This window comes from Taudactylus pleione, unplaced genomic scaffold (assembly GCF_031769625.1).
Source record: "Taudactylus pleione unplaced genomic scaffold, aTauple2 ptg000387l, whole genome shotgun sequence".
In the NCBI taxonomy this organism is placed as follows: Eukaryota; Metazoa; Chordata; class Amphibia; order Anura; family Myobatrachidae; genus Taudactylus; species Taudactylus pleione.
Window position 1 is genome coordinate 2952950 of NW_028284788.1, and position 14703 is coordinate 2967652.

Below are 14703 nucleotides of genomic sequence, written 5' to 3' on the forward strand. Positions count from 1 at the left end.
TAAGTCTGCGCATGCGCAGAAGTCACACTGCACATGTGCAGATCCGGGGCTGTAATGTTGCCTGCAGTGCCCCAAATTCGGCAGCATGGTTGACATGCTGGGGGTGACGACAGTCAGTGTTATAGAAAATGGGGGGGAGCGGGGGGTTGGCTCCGCTTTCTGGGCATGCTGAAGCCAGTTGAGTATTGAGTACTTGGATGCAGATTCACTGGCTTCAGCAGTGTGAATTTCCCACCCATCCTGAGTATCCCAAGGTTTTCTATAGAGGGACCCACCTGCATACTTACCGACTTTTTGCTGCACCTTCCCGGGAGGGGACCTGCTGTTTTCATCCTTGGGGGGCGGAGCCTGACTATAGCCGTCATTAGGCCCGTGCCCTTTACAGGAAAACCCTGCGATTTGCGGGTCCGTGAGGAGGGGGTGGGGCTAAATGCCACGATTCTAAATGCTACAGACGCGCAAATTGCTTGGAAAATCTCCCCATCCTGCCCACTTGACTAGGAAGAGGGCAGGATGCGGGAGATTTGCCTACTCTTTTGGGGGTGCAAAAAATCGGGAGCCTCCCGTGACTCTCGGGAGAGTAGGCATGTATGACCCACCTCATGAGGTCACCATAACGTGGTAGGTGGGCAAACATCTTTGGCCAAACATGTACTAAGAACCTCTATAGAAAACCATGTTAATTGATAGTTTATTATATATATTTTTTATTTTTATTATTCTTAGTGCTTAGAGTGTGCATCTGCTTCCCCTCTTTTTTCTGCATTAGAACTACAGGTCTCAGCATGGTAGCACCTCTTATTATGTTGAAATTAGGATGTACAGCCCATCCCACTTTTTTCCTATGTATATGTGTATTTAAGGTAGAGATGAGCGGGTTCGGTTCTCAGAGATCCGAACCCACCCGAACTAAGGGTATCCGAGTCGGCTCAGGTTTTCCCGCCTGACTTGAATCTGAAAATTACACAAAATGTCATCATCCCGCTGTCGGATTCTCGTGGGTTTTGGATTCTATAAAGATCCCGCGATCGCCACAATTTTTCTTTCCGGCTGTAGAGAGTGAACAGGGAGGGAGCTGGGAGCTGTGCTGTTGCTGACGCTGTGCATAGGGGCTGGCTACTGTTGTCACTCAGGGGCTGGCTGCTTAATGTCCATATAGGGGCTGTCTGTTTCCTGTCCATAAGGACTGGCTGGCTGTTGTCTATAGAGGGGCTGGCTGGCTGTTGTCCTGTCCATAAGAGCTGGCTGTTGTCTATAGAGGGGCTGGCTGACTGTTGTCCTGTCCATAGGGGCTGGCTGTTGTCCTGTCCATAGAGGCTGACTGGCTGTTGTCCATAGAGGCTTGCAATTCTGCTGTCCAGGGGGTGCTCTGTCCTTCACGGGTGCTCTTCATCCACCCTCAGTGTGAAAAAAAAGAAGAAAAACATTTTTTTTTGTGTGCGTGTTAGCCACACCTGTCATCAGCCTAGGTGCGCAGGGGTGCTGTGCTGCTGTCTGTCAAGGGGCTGCTGCCTCTTTCAGGGGTTCACCCCGAGTGTGAAACAACAAACAATTTTTTGGTGTGTGCATGTTAGCCACACTTGTCATCAGCATAGGTGCACATGGGTGCTGTTCTGCTTGTCTGTCAAAGGGCTTCTGCCTCTTTCAGGGGGTTCACCCCCAGTGTGAAAAAAAAAAACAATTTTTTGGTGTGTGCGTTAGCCACAACTGAGCTGCACTATAATTGCTTGGTGACACTGCTATAAGACCGCAGTGAGTATGGAGGATAGTCACATGACAGAAGAGCAGGATCCACATACCACATACGATGAACCAGGGCTTAAGTCAGGACTTGTAAAAAAATCAACTTTTACCCTGATAAAGAAAAAAAAAGCTAAAGCTAAGTTAGCTTTAGAGAAACAAAAAATTGGCAAGATGCCATTCACTACAGGAAGTGGCAAGAAAAGGATAAGGCATTGGCCTGTATTTATGACTGATGGTTCTAATGATAATTTAAGCCCCTCTGCTTGTAGGAGAGGTACAAAAAAAATGTAAATTGTTAAAACGAGTAAGACACCGGAACCAACTGTGTGCTCGTAAAAAATCACAAATCCCTGAGGAGAGTCCAAGTGTGTCCACGGTTGCCATGTGTGAGCCTGACCTTTCTAATACTGTACTTGCAGAGGATCCTCCTTCCACCATTTATGTGCCTTCTGACGTAGAAATCGACGATGCTTCTGTGGAATTGCACGAGGAGAATGAGGAGGATATTTATCTAGTTGGCGATAACAACAAGGATGATGAGGGTGTTGATGATGATGAGGATGTTGATGGCGAGGATGTTTGTGTAAAAACTGTAAATCAGGCAACAGTTGTTGCCCATGGTGGGAAAAATCCCATTATTGCCATGCCTGGGCAAAGGACCAAATCCGGACAACTTCTGCCAAGCCATTTGTGACCATTGCCAAGTAACAGTGAGTAGAGGTAAGGACCTTAACCATCTTGGAACCTCCTCCCTGTTACATCACTTGCAGCGCATTTATCAAATCGGAAAGGGTACTGAAACTTTGGGGACAAAAAAACAAACAACAATCAGTCCAGTGTCACCAAGCTGCTCCCTTATATATGGATCCAAGCGCCTGCAATATCCACCACCAACACCTGCATCATCATCAACATCCTCATTCGTAATCGTAAGTAGTCCTGCATCCAATATCAAAAGGACTGAGTGTTACGCCTGCTGCTGTTGCTATAAGTGGATCTTCATCCCAGAAGGGGACCAGGAAGATGACTACTTTTAGTAGTTCAAGAAGTTCAACCAAACAATTGACTGTCACACAGTCCTTTGCATTGGCGAATAAGTATGACAGCAAACACCCAGCTGCACAGCAGATTACTGATGCCATAACAGCTATGCTGGTATTAGATGTGCGTCCAGTGTCCGCCATTAATGCAGTGGGTTTTGCCCAGTTAATGGAGGTCCTGTATCCCCGCTACAATTCCCAATCTGTACAAGGGCATTAAAAAAATCTTATTAATGTCCTCCGAATTGCCATTGTGCCCACTGTCCACTTAACCACAGATATGTGGACAAGTGGGACAGGGCAACCTAAAGATTACATGACTGTGACAGCCCACTGGGTAGGTGTATTGCCTCAAACTGTGCAAACAGCAGCAGCAACATCTAACAAATGCCAGCTCATTCAGAGGCAGGCTACTTTGTGCATCATCGGTTTCAGTAAGAGGCATACCGCTGTGAACCTCTTAGAAAAGCTCAGGGAAATAATTGGAAAATGGCTTACCCCACTTGGACTCTCCTTGGGATTTGTGATCTCTGACAATGCCAGCAATATTGTGCAAGCATTACATGTGGGCGAACTCCATCACATCCCATGTTTTGCTCACACAATTAATCTGGTGGTGCAACATTTTTTTAAAAATGACAGGGGCATGCAGGAGATGCTCTTGGTGGCCCGAAATATTTCTGGACATTTTCAACATTCAGCAACTGCATGTCGGAGATTGTAGAACGAGCAAGAATTCTACCCTCTATATGCTTTAGCGGATGGAGTCGCAGAAAAAGGCCATCCACGGCTACACTTCGGCCTATGACATAGGGAAAGGATCGGGAATGCACCTTAGTCAAGCGCAGTGGAGAATAATTTCCGTGTTGTGCAAGGTTCTCAAACCCTTTGAACTTGCCACACGTGAAGTTAGTTCAGACACTGCCAGCTTGTGTCAGGTCATTCCCGTAATCAGACTTTTGCAAGAGCAGCTGGAGAAACTGAAGGAGGAGCTGAAATGGAGTTATTCCACTAAGTATGTGGGACTTGTAGATCAAGCCCTTATCCAGGATCCAAGGGTCGTCAATCTCTTGATATGAGATCACTATATTTTGGTGACCATACTTGGTCATACCAGTCATACCTTGTGTCTTTCTTTCCGACGGACATAAACCTGAAAAGATGCAAAGAGCTGGTGGTGAAAAAATTGTCAGCTCAAGCGGAACGTGACACGACAGCATCTCCTCCTTCAGTTTCTATAGCTGCCAGGAAAAAAATACATTTTCCTAAAAGACTCACTGGTGGTGGTGATGCAGATCAGTCAGCAAAATCTAATGACATCTGGTTGGGTCTGAAAGAATTGCCTACTATGAGTGACATGTCTACCGTGTCTGATACGGTCACCATTCAGAGAATTGTGGATGACTATTTTAGGGATAGCATCCAAATAGGCATGTCAGACAGTCTGTTTCACTACTGGCAGGAATAAGAGGCGATTTGGAGTCCCTTACACAAACTGGCTTTGCTGGACTTAAGTTGTACACCCTCCATTGAAAGAGTTTTCAGCGCAGCCGGGAACCTTGTCAGTTACTTCCCCAAAATGTGGAAAAGACGATGTTCATCAAAATGAGTTCAAAATTCCACGAAGAAGACCTTTACCAGCACTTAAGTCCAAAAAATACAGGAGCGTCTGACTCTGTAATGGTGGATTCCAGCGGGGACAAATTCATATTGTGTGAAGAAGAGGAGGATGCACACGCTGATGGGGATGGCGACATCTAATGTATTGTAAAGCCAGTTTGTGTATGGGATCATTGCCACCAATGTCCACTGCGCATTGGCAGCTTGTTTTGTGGGGGTCCAAACAAACCAATAATTTCAGCCACAAGTGGCAGTCCCTGTCGCTGAACTTATTGGTTTGTTAAACTGTGAATGTCCTGTTTCATATATACAACATGAGGGTGGGTTGGAGGGCCCAAGGACAATTTCATCTTGCACCTTTTTTCTTTCCATTATGTGCTGGTTGGGGCATTGCTGCCTGACATTTTTAATGTTATCGTTTATGAATGTCCAGAAATTGTAATGGCCACAGACAGCATCTCCTGCATGCCCCTTGCATTTTTTTTAAAGAAAATTCGGAACCAATTGCTGCTTGTTGTGTCAACCCGACGGCACAAGTCGCACAACAGTGACATTCAGCCAAGGGTTCTCAGCCCTTAAGGCTGCTATAAGGTCCAAAGGCCGCATTCTGCTTCACGGCCCAAAGGCCACCTGTCGTCACTCCTTACCAGCCCTCAAGGCTATAATGGTCGCAACTTGCCAAGAGTTCCAGGCCTCAAGGCTGTTGCAGGACTAATCATGGCTCTGTATTCCACTACTACTCAGCCCAGAGGCTGCATCAACAATTAACTATCAACTATCAATTGTTCAGCCAGTGGCTGCACCAATTATCAATTCTTCTGCCAGGGGCTGCACCAATTATCAATTCTTCAGCCAGGGGCTGCACCAATTATCAATTCTTCAGCCAGGCGCTGCACTAACTATCAATTTTTCAGCGAGGGGCTGCACCAATTAATTTATCAATTATTCAGCCAGGGGCTGCACCAATTATCAATTCTTCAGCCCGGGACTGCACCAACTATCAATTCTTCAGCCAGGGGCTGCACCAACTATTAATTCTTCAGCCAGTGGCTGCATCAATTTATCAATTCTTCAGCCAGGGGCTGCACCAATTATCAAGTATCAACTATTCTTACTACAGCCAGTGGCTGCGCAAACTATCAACTATCAATTATAACTTCAGCCAGTGATTGTATCAATTATCAACTATGAATTCTTCAATGCTCAAGGGGTACCCCAACCACCATCTTTGCACAGTCTTCAACTCTATTTATCACTCAGTTTTGAGCCAGCTAGCTGGATGCAACCTTTTGGCCCTTAACCAGATGAAAAAATCAATATTGTGAGCTGTGAGGTGGTCAAAATTGACTCGAAACGAGTGGAAGTAAATGTTATTGAGGTTAATAATACTGTAGGGGAAAAAAAGGTCAATTTTATGTGATTTTAGCTGTTTTTATGAATTTTTTTAAGAAAAAAATCCAGAACCTAAAACCAAAACCGAAAAACAAAACACGGAGGTGAGGCTTTGGCAAAACCAAACAAGATCCAAAACCAGGTGAGATCCAGATCCAAAACCAGGGGGTCAGTGCACATATCTAATTTAAGGTACACTTGAAGGTGTAAGACCCCTTCTCCTGGGCTAGCACTCCTCCCACCTGCCCCAGGTGATTTTAATTAGTATGGGTCCTGTGCATAGCAGTACACACATGTAATGTGCATTTTTATAGCCGGTAAGTCCTAGATAAATTTATTTATTTAAATGTTAGGGACCCACCTGATGAGTTCACCGTGACGTGGTAGGTGAGCAAACATCTTTGGCCAAACATGTACTAAGAAAACCATGTTAATTGATAGTTTATTATATATATTTTTGATTTGTATTATTCTTAGTGCTTAGAGCGTGCATCTGCTTCCCCTCTTTTTTCTGCCTAAGCTAATACAGTACTGTAAGGATGTCTCGGAGTAGGACATTTAGGTATCTTATGAATAATCCTAAAAAGATGACTGTAGTGTATCCTATTGGATACAGTTTTAAAGGTGATTCTTAGATGCAAGTTAAAAAGCAGACGCATGTAGCAATTTTCTGTAGAAATTTTTTGTCATGCGCCATAAATATCAAATGTGATCTGCATCACACAAGGCATCCACAGTGACAAGGAGCTCCGCAATAATGAATCTCGAGCAGAAATATCCTCATGTGAAATAGGCATTTTGGGTGGTTATTGTGCAGAAGCACGGAACAGATGTATTACATGGAAGTTTTATGCATACTTGCCGAACTGGGAGGCTCCCGAATACAGATGGCACTCCTGGCCTCCTGGAAGAATGGGCAAGTCTCCTAGAGCCAGCAGCAAACCTGACTGCTATCGCTCAATTACTGAGCGAAACAAGTGGGTTTTCCAGATGGGCGATGATAATATTCGTGCCAAATTGCGTCATTGAGGCCCCGCTTTACAATGCCAGTACATGCGGCATTGTGTAGCAGGGGTGGGGCAACGATGATGCAGCTGCGACATCACATTCACCGGAGTATGATTTAAATCTCAGTGATGTGCGGCCATGATTTTTGGTAGCCAAACATTGATAATATTTCAGCGCACCTCTGTAAGGGAAAATCATACATTTTACTGGTGGTGAAGTGCCTTCACAACTTCCGAAGACACTTCATAGCCATTGTGGAGACCTGAATCTCCACCATAATGACTAGAGGCCTGATTCAGTACATATCGCAACTGCGATTGCAATAGCGATTACGCACGCAGTCTCACTGCAAAGATATGCTAATCCTCTGCAATCGCTATGCTGTCACAGCACAACATAAGGACGGCCTCTTTACCTTACACACATCTGTAATACTTAGCAAGACTGCTAAGCCATCAGTAACATTGAGTACAATCGCCGCCACATGCACACTTGCACAAGCTCTGACTTTATTCAGGAATTGCTAACCTCATCACACGCAGTGAGTACACAAGCTGCATATGGTGTCGCAGTGAATAATTTATACAACAACATTCAAATGTACTGGCAAGCCTGCATTCCCCTCCCCCATCACCACCCACACACGATACTTCCTGTTGATCACTCTGCGACGGGCCTGCGTAGTCACTGCGATCACAGTCCCAGTGGTGTGTTCGCGCAGTGTGATGCATAAGCATGTACAGTAAGCAGCAATCGGCAGATTGTGTGTGTAATCGCAGTGCGAACCTTGCTGAGTCAGGCCCTAGGTGCAGTGTATAAATGCCTTTCTTTGTACTTTGCACTGTGTCCATATCCATCTGCATTAAGGGATGGCGAAAGTGTACTGGGTCCCTCTCCCCTGCAGGTGTCCCTTGAGAAAATTCCCTGTCTGCTTTTTAACTTTTGTGGCATAAGAGGAAGGTGGAGTGGCAGGTAGTGGAGAGGAATGTCAATGCTATGGCTCCTCTGTGTCAGTGATAGGCTGGGAGTGTGAGCTGGTCTGCATAACACTCCCAGTTTATCACCAACATGCAGGAGTACAATCTGGTAGCATAACTATAAAAGCATGTAGGATGCACACAATTCACATTTTTAGACATACTGCCTGTTCCTTATTGTCAGCCAATGAGGAAAGAGAGTGTTTAATATTATTTCAACGTCACTGCCGAAGCCATGTATGGTTATTGAGAAAAGTAAAAACATTAAACGGGTGACATAATGCACAACTTTCTTGTTTTGGACAACCCCAAAACTACATTAGTTCACCTAATGATTGTGCCAGCCCTTTGTGAACCCCTTTAAAATCATACTTGCCTGGGCGTGTACTGCTACATCTGAGAGGCGTGTCATACAATTGATTACATCAAATGTAAACGAGCCCAAAGCAGTCGGTAAGATCTACATGTTGATGAAAACACACTGATACTTTTCAGAATATACATGTAGCCATAGGGATCATTGTGCCTTATAGCCAATGCAGGGAAATGATACTGATGATCCCAATTGAATGTATATATCTCTGTCTTTTTTTCTTAATATAAAAGCTTCATAATGGAGTAAGGTGCAATCAGGGAGATTGCTGACTCTTCAGGGAGACAGGGAGATTGCTGCTATTTCAGGGAGTCTCCCTGCCAATGAGGGAGAGGTGGCAAGTATGGTTTAAAATGCATATATTTGACAAACGTCAAATATTTGACCTTATATGATGTGGTATTACCACACCTTTGCACAAGTACCTGTATGCAGGCACAATAACTGCAAATTTGATCCTTTGTCTCATATTTTCTCATATATGTTTTATATAGATCTCACATTATTTATTGAATCACTTTCCTGAGTCCTAAATCCGTAAGCTGCTTCCCAACAAATACATAACAGTTTCCCTTTGCTGTCTAAGAAAGAATGAGCCATGTGGCACATAGAAGATTTGTTTGCAACTTACTTTTTACTCTTAATTTTACTGTTGACTGACTACATTTAAACATCACTAGCTGCAATAATGTTGCCATCTAGTTACGAGTGTATCTCCCTTGATTCACCATTTGTCCAGGCACATTCTGAGAAAATGTATTAAGCTGCCATATTAACGTGCATAGATGCTTTAATGATGCACAAAGCCAGGTGCAAAAAAATCACAACCAAACAAATACCTGTTTCGTGCTGCATATGTGCATCATACAGTAACTGATCCCCAATATGCCTATTGTTGCATTTTGGTATCTGATTTAAAAAAGGAAAACTCAACCCCAGAATAATATAGATTCATTTATAAATGAATAGATATAAAGGTAAGCTAGATATCACACAACATATTTTTCCTTGCAGACTATTCTTGCACATGCAGAGTAGCTAAGCTGGGTCCGAACCTGTCAGCTATTACTTTACTTTTTACGCTTTGCTAGGATGGCCTCTTATTGGAGCCACTGTCCCAGCTAGAGAATGCTGATATAAAAACACTGGAATAGTATTCCTTATTGCCGTGACATGAGGCGAGAAAGATTGATACTTTTTGGGACCCTTATTTCCATTAATCATAAATAGGCTCCTAAGTAATTTTGGATTTAATTTTACCTGAGGTCTGGGGCCTGATGCTGAGTTGAACATACGTCCATTTGCAGAGCACAAATGATGCAGAGTCATAACATTTAAACCACATTTCTACTTGCGACTCAGAAGGCATAACTGGCCTGTAACAAGGTTCTCATGTAGGCAAAGTCCAATGAGTGTGTGTCACTAACTGCAGGCTGTTCAGAGTTGGACATAAGTGCAAATACATCTGTTTCCATGCATCTTGATTGCACCATGTATAGGCTGGTACAAGTGCGTACTGCTTGCAAAGATGCGTCATACACATTTATTTCTATGCATGCTATGCTAGAGCATCTATGGCCTCTCATCTGCAAATCTGTATTCTACCTAGAATTTTGGTTTCACCTGTACGTTTAACCAAGACTGTAAACTAAATTTGTAAATACTAACAATAATCTAATAAGGATCTTGTAATATGTTTGTAAAATTCAAATCTTTTTTATTAATACAGATGCATAATTTTATAATATTGTTAATGTAACTGCTAGCTACAGTATGCAGTTAGACGTAGGAGTAGATACAAGTAGCAAACCAAGTGTACACATAGGGGGCGGGAGAACCACAAGGTGCGTAAAATTCTGCATACGGTTCAATAGCCACATTTTTTTTTGTGCACAAAACTTCTGGAGTACATACAGATGATTTCTGTTCGACTCTGCATCATGCTCAATGTTTGAAATTCCACCTTATATACAGTAAATATTTATTAATTTAAAACAATGTAATATAAAAGGGCCTTTGGTGTCCCTTGGCCCATATTTACTCTTTAATGGTGTCCTCCTGGAGATTCAGGTGGTGGAGGTTCAGATGAGAGGTGCAGGGGGGTGTGATTCTGGCAAATCATGTAATCTTGGCCCAGTCTCCATTGGCGTAATATCATGATTCAAGGCATTATGCCTCAATGGGTTGGGACCTGATGACGTGATTAAATGCAAATCATGACATCACAAGAAGTAGGCAGGTTTGGTAGGAATGTCTACTCTTTCAGGAGACTGGGAGAACTTCCACATATCCTGTACGCAACAATTCCTAAAATCTCAAACGTGCGCAATTCTGCCTGGCTGTTCACACGTTACCTTAGATTTTTTTGGAGCCAGTCTATTGGGTGTGAGTTTGGGCTATTTTAGGATATGCAAGACTGTGGGGCAGTAAAAGAAAATCCTGCTCCCCCTTGGTCAACTGATGAGTTATAGGATGCTCATAGAAATTCCTGCTTTCGCTGAGTTCTAGTGTCATTCCTCTGTTGGGCTGGAAGATCAAACCCTGGGTCTTCATAATCTCCGTATATAGCAGTACCAGCAATGGTACCTTTATGAACATTTGTGTAATTCTATTATCTTGTTATTAGTGTCAATAACACACTTTATATGGGAACCCCATACTTTACTAATGATTATTTAATTTAACTTGGAACACTTAATAGTATGTTAATATTTATTACACTAATGACATTTTTAATCGTCAGTGTCCTTAGTTATTTATTCTCTCACAATGAATCTGTATGCAATCGGGTGATATGTTAAGCACTTTCTTGTTTCATTTTTTACCCTCTGAGGTTTCAGTACCTGGGACAGTGAAAATAGTGCATCATATAACATGAAGCTTGCGTTTAGATAGCCATAGGTGAGAATGCTTGAGTCAATAATCACTACTTCCTGGTCATAGACAGAGACATGATCACTGGAAGTTTTATTTTATAGTGACAAGGGATCATTTACACACCGTAAACTCGGTGCGCCATCTACTTGTTGAAGTGCATTTCTCTGTAAACATCTCGATTCCAATTTTTTTTACCTAGTTTTGCATGTTAGCAGATAGACCTTTAAAGGTACCAAGTGAGTAAACTAAGAATGTCACATCAAATTCCACCTATTAGCACTTTATTTCCACCACATTTATTTAAATTTTTTAAGTTTTCTCCTAAATTACGCATGGGTTAGCCTCATGTATGGCTTTAATAAATCATGATAGCAAGGAGAAATGGATACTGTCTACTGTATGATTGATGATTTTTATCACATGGGTCAAGTGCACTTCTAAATTAAGTTTCCTACAGAAGTGCCACTGGAAGGAAGTACAGTCATTGCTGCTGAGAGAAAGATTGGCCTAGATGTGGGGGCTTCTTGGACCCCCTCTAGACAAAAAGCCAGTGCTGCGTGCATAGCATAAAGGCAGTAACTGAATCAATAGGAAACTATTGCTATGCACATTCACTTATCTCTGTTTCCCCTCGCTTATATCCGGTTCTGTTTGAGTCACGGATGGGGCAAGCTATCAGTATGCTCGGCCCACGGTAGTCGCACTGTCTGTCCCCATTATAATACCCCTCTGCTGGGCTCCCAATGTAGTCCCCAAATGTGTACTAACCCTAAGTATAGGGACAAGACTCCAGCATCTCTGATGTGGCAGAGAATGCAATATATTTGCAGGAAGAAAATATCAATAGTTAGCATGATCCACCAAACTTGTTCAGCCGGTTGGTGTAAAACATTGCACTCCTGCATTTTCCAGCAAACTAGGTATACTTCAAAAGTAGGTGCAGGGCCATTGCTAGTGCTGCCAAGGGAACCTAGTGTACATTGGTTTAGGCAACACCCAAAACATTCACTAAGTGTCATAATGTCACTCATTCAGTGTCTATACTTTCACTGCTGCACCCTATCACTACTCTATATACCGGGTGCTGCTGACATGTACTGTAGTCACAGCAGCTTGCCGTTTCTAGCCTGTGAACCAACTTGCTGCTGCTCCTCCATAGGGAGAAGAGGCAGGCCCTGAGAAGGTGCCGAGTGTTACAATAGCACATTTATTTCTCACAGTGAAGATCATTAAGAAATTGCAATTCAATTTAATGAATAAGAAGTGGCAGATATATTGGCATCTTGTAGGATAGATAGACAGACAGACAGACAACAGACACGTAGATTACCTTAAAGAGCTTGCATAAAACTGCAATTTCTGACAATTCACAAAGTTACAGATGATAGAGTTAAGTTTACTGCCACCTAGAATACAAGCATTCCATGCATCTACTGTATGTAATATGTTGTGAGGTCAGTGGCACAGAATGCATTAACTAACTGGCTACTACAGTTGGATACAAGATGGACGAACCCGAGTAATAGTAAGAGAGTGAGAGAAAATTAGCTTTTGCCATATCTGCCAATATTAACATTTCCCAGGACCAGAACCTTTAGCATTTCATTAGTGCAAGGTAAGGTTGCACTTGCTCTAAGTGGAGAGGTACGATGGAACAGAATGACAAGCAATGATGGTCTGTTTGCACAGCAAGCACATGCAGCTGATATTTACAACGCTGGGCTTGCAGCCACCACTGAGACAGAACAGCCCACCGCTGGGAGCAAGGACAGTCTGTGAATAGAAAAACACAGCAAAGCTTAACATATATAGGTATGTATTGTGTGAGTGGAACAGAATATTAGAGAAGAAAAGGAAAGATAGAAATGAGCTGAAGCAATAGAGGAATGTGTGAGAATAAACAAATTCCATTTTTTGCAGCAAATTGATCAGAAAACGAGAACAAAGATTTGACCACCAAAGAAATGCGCAGAAAGATGGGAGAGACTGAGTTGCCACATAGTTTTCACCTGATGATCTCCGACACTGTACTGTAGCATGTAGAAGAACAGAGACTGAATTAACACACATGGCTAATCACTATATCAAAACAAATACCCTGCCAATGCCACAAAAATGTGATCACAAGCAGAACAAACAACTTAATAGCAGTAAACCTGTCCTACTTATTCTAATTTAGTTGTCTTCGCCTGTAGTCATTTTCACCTCTAGTCATTTTGTCAACAATTTTCTCACACCAATTTATTCCATAATAATATACACACAGAGGAGTAGCGTGGAACCATGGTGCCCGGAGAAAGTGCATATCATAGTGCCCCCTTCCCTGTACTGAACTGTGCCAGTGGGGTATGGCCAGCCTGCAGGGGAATACTGAAGTGAAGAGAAAAACAGCAAATGGTGGTAGTAGTGCGCTGGGCGTTGAGGTCCCAATGGGGGAATAGAATGCGTCAGTGATACACTGACATTAAGGGGTAGCTCCTTTGGCACTGCTTTATTTATGTATAGCACCCAGGATCTGACTTTTATCTCATTTGAATCATTGTTATTAGTCAGCAGAGGAGATTGTATTATATATTCTGATCATTTAACTTAAATTTACAGAGTACATGTGCTAGAGAGAGATTCCACAGGGTGCACAGCTTATTACTGCCCCAGGCAGCTTTCACTGGAATAGGAACACCTATAGGAAGCTCCCTTCTCAGCTATGCTCCTACTTCGCAAATGAAGTTTAGGATTTTACCTCAGATGTGTCACTTTTAAGTCCATTGAAGCACAAAATGAGGAGAAAAGGAATGAGGGGATCAAAGGGGAGAGGGAAGAGGAAAGTGCCAATCAGAAAGGGGAGGTGACAGAGGGCCTGATTCAGACCTGCTCGCGAGTGCTGAGCGCTCGCAAGCGGGTCGATGGTGGCCCAGTGCGAATGCGCACGACGGAGCCGGCTCTGTCGTGCGCATGCGCGAGACCCAAATAACGACGGACAAATCGTCGCTCCGCGTCTCGTACCAAAGGGGGCGTGCTGTCGATGTTGAGTGACAGCATGCCCCCTTTGGTGGGCGGGCTGGGGGAGTGGCTGCCCAAACCATCTGGGGCTGGCCCCACTGACATCACAAGTGATGTCAGTGAGAGTGCTTTCGGCTCTGCTTGAGCTGAAAGGACTCTAGGGCTTGCGGCAACGAGACCCTACCACAAGGGTCTCGTCGCAAGCCACGATGGTCGCGATGGTCTTGACCATTGCGACCATCTTCCTGGCCGCTCGCTATAGCTGTGGGTAGTCACCCACAGCTATGCGAGCGACCAGGAGGCCATTCTAAAAAACCAGAGGGCCGGCCCTGATTCAGAGCGAGCGCTCTGTCAGAGTGTCCGGCTCTGAATCAGGCCCAGAGGCCAATAGCAAAGGAGAGGGGAGGTGACAGAAGCCAATAAGAAAGGAGTGGACAAGGGCAAAGAGACGATTACAGGGTAGAGAGAGGAGGGAATTAAAGAGGTGAGAAGTGAATGTAATCAATCTGATAGGAAAGGGAAGGTGACAAGATGATCACAGAGGATGGAAGGCCATAGTGAAGACAATCTGGGCAGTTCGAGGGAGCATGAAATGTAGAAACGGATCTTAGATCAATAACTCATTTAGGATATAGAGCAAACAAACCGAGATAAAATATGCGGCCGTCATACT

The 14703-nt window shown here is 43.6% G+C and overlaps 1 protein-coding gene across 2 annotated transcripts in view; it reads right to left on the minus strand.

The window, feature by feature from the left end:
- CACNA1S (calcium voltage-gated channel subunit alpha1 S) overlaps positions 1-14703 on the minus strand; it is a 397379-nt gene that overhangs the window by 113265 nt on the left and 269411 nt on the right. Inside the window, exon 30 of one of the 2 annotated variants that reach the window (XM_088445772.1) lies at positions 12744-12803. The exons of the other annotated variant lie outside the window; for it this stretch is intronic. Coding sequence (XP_088301898.1) covers positions 12744-12803 — 60 coding nt within the window. The remainder of the gene's footprint in view (positions 1-12743; positions 12804-14703) is intronic. 2 annotated transcript variants of the gene reach the window in all.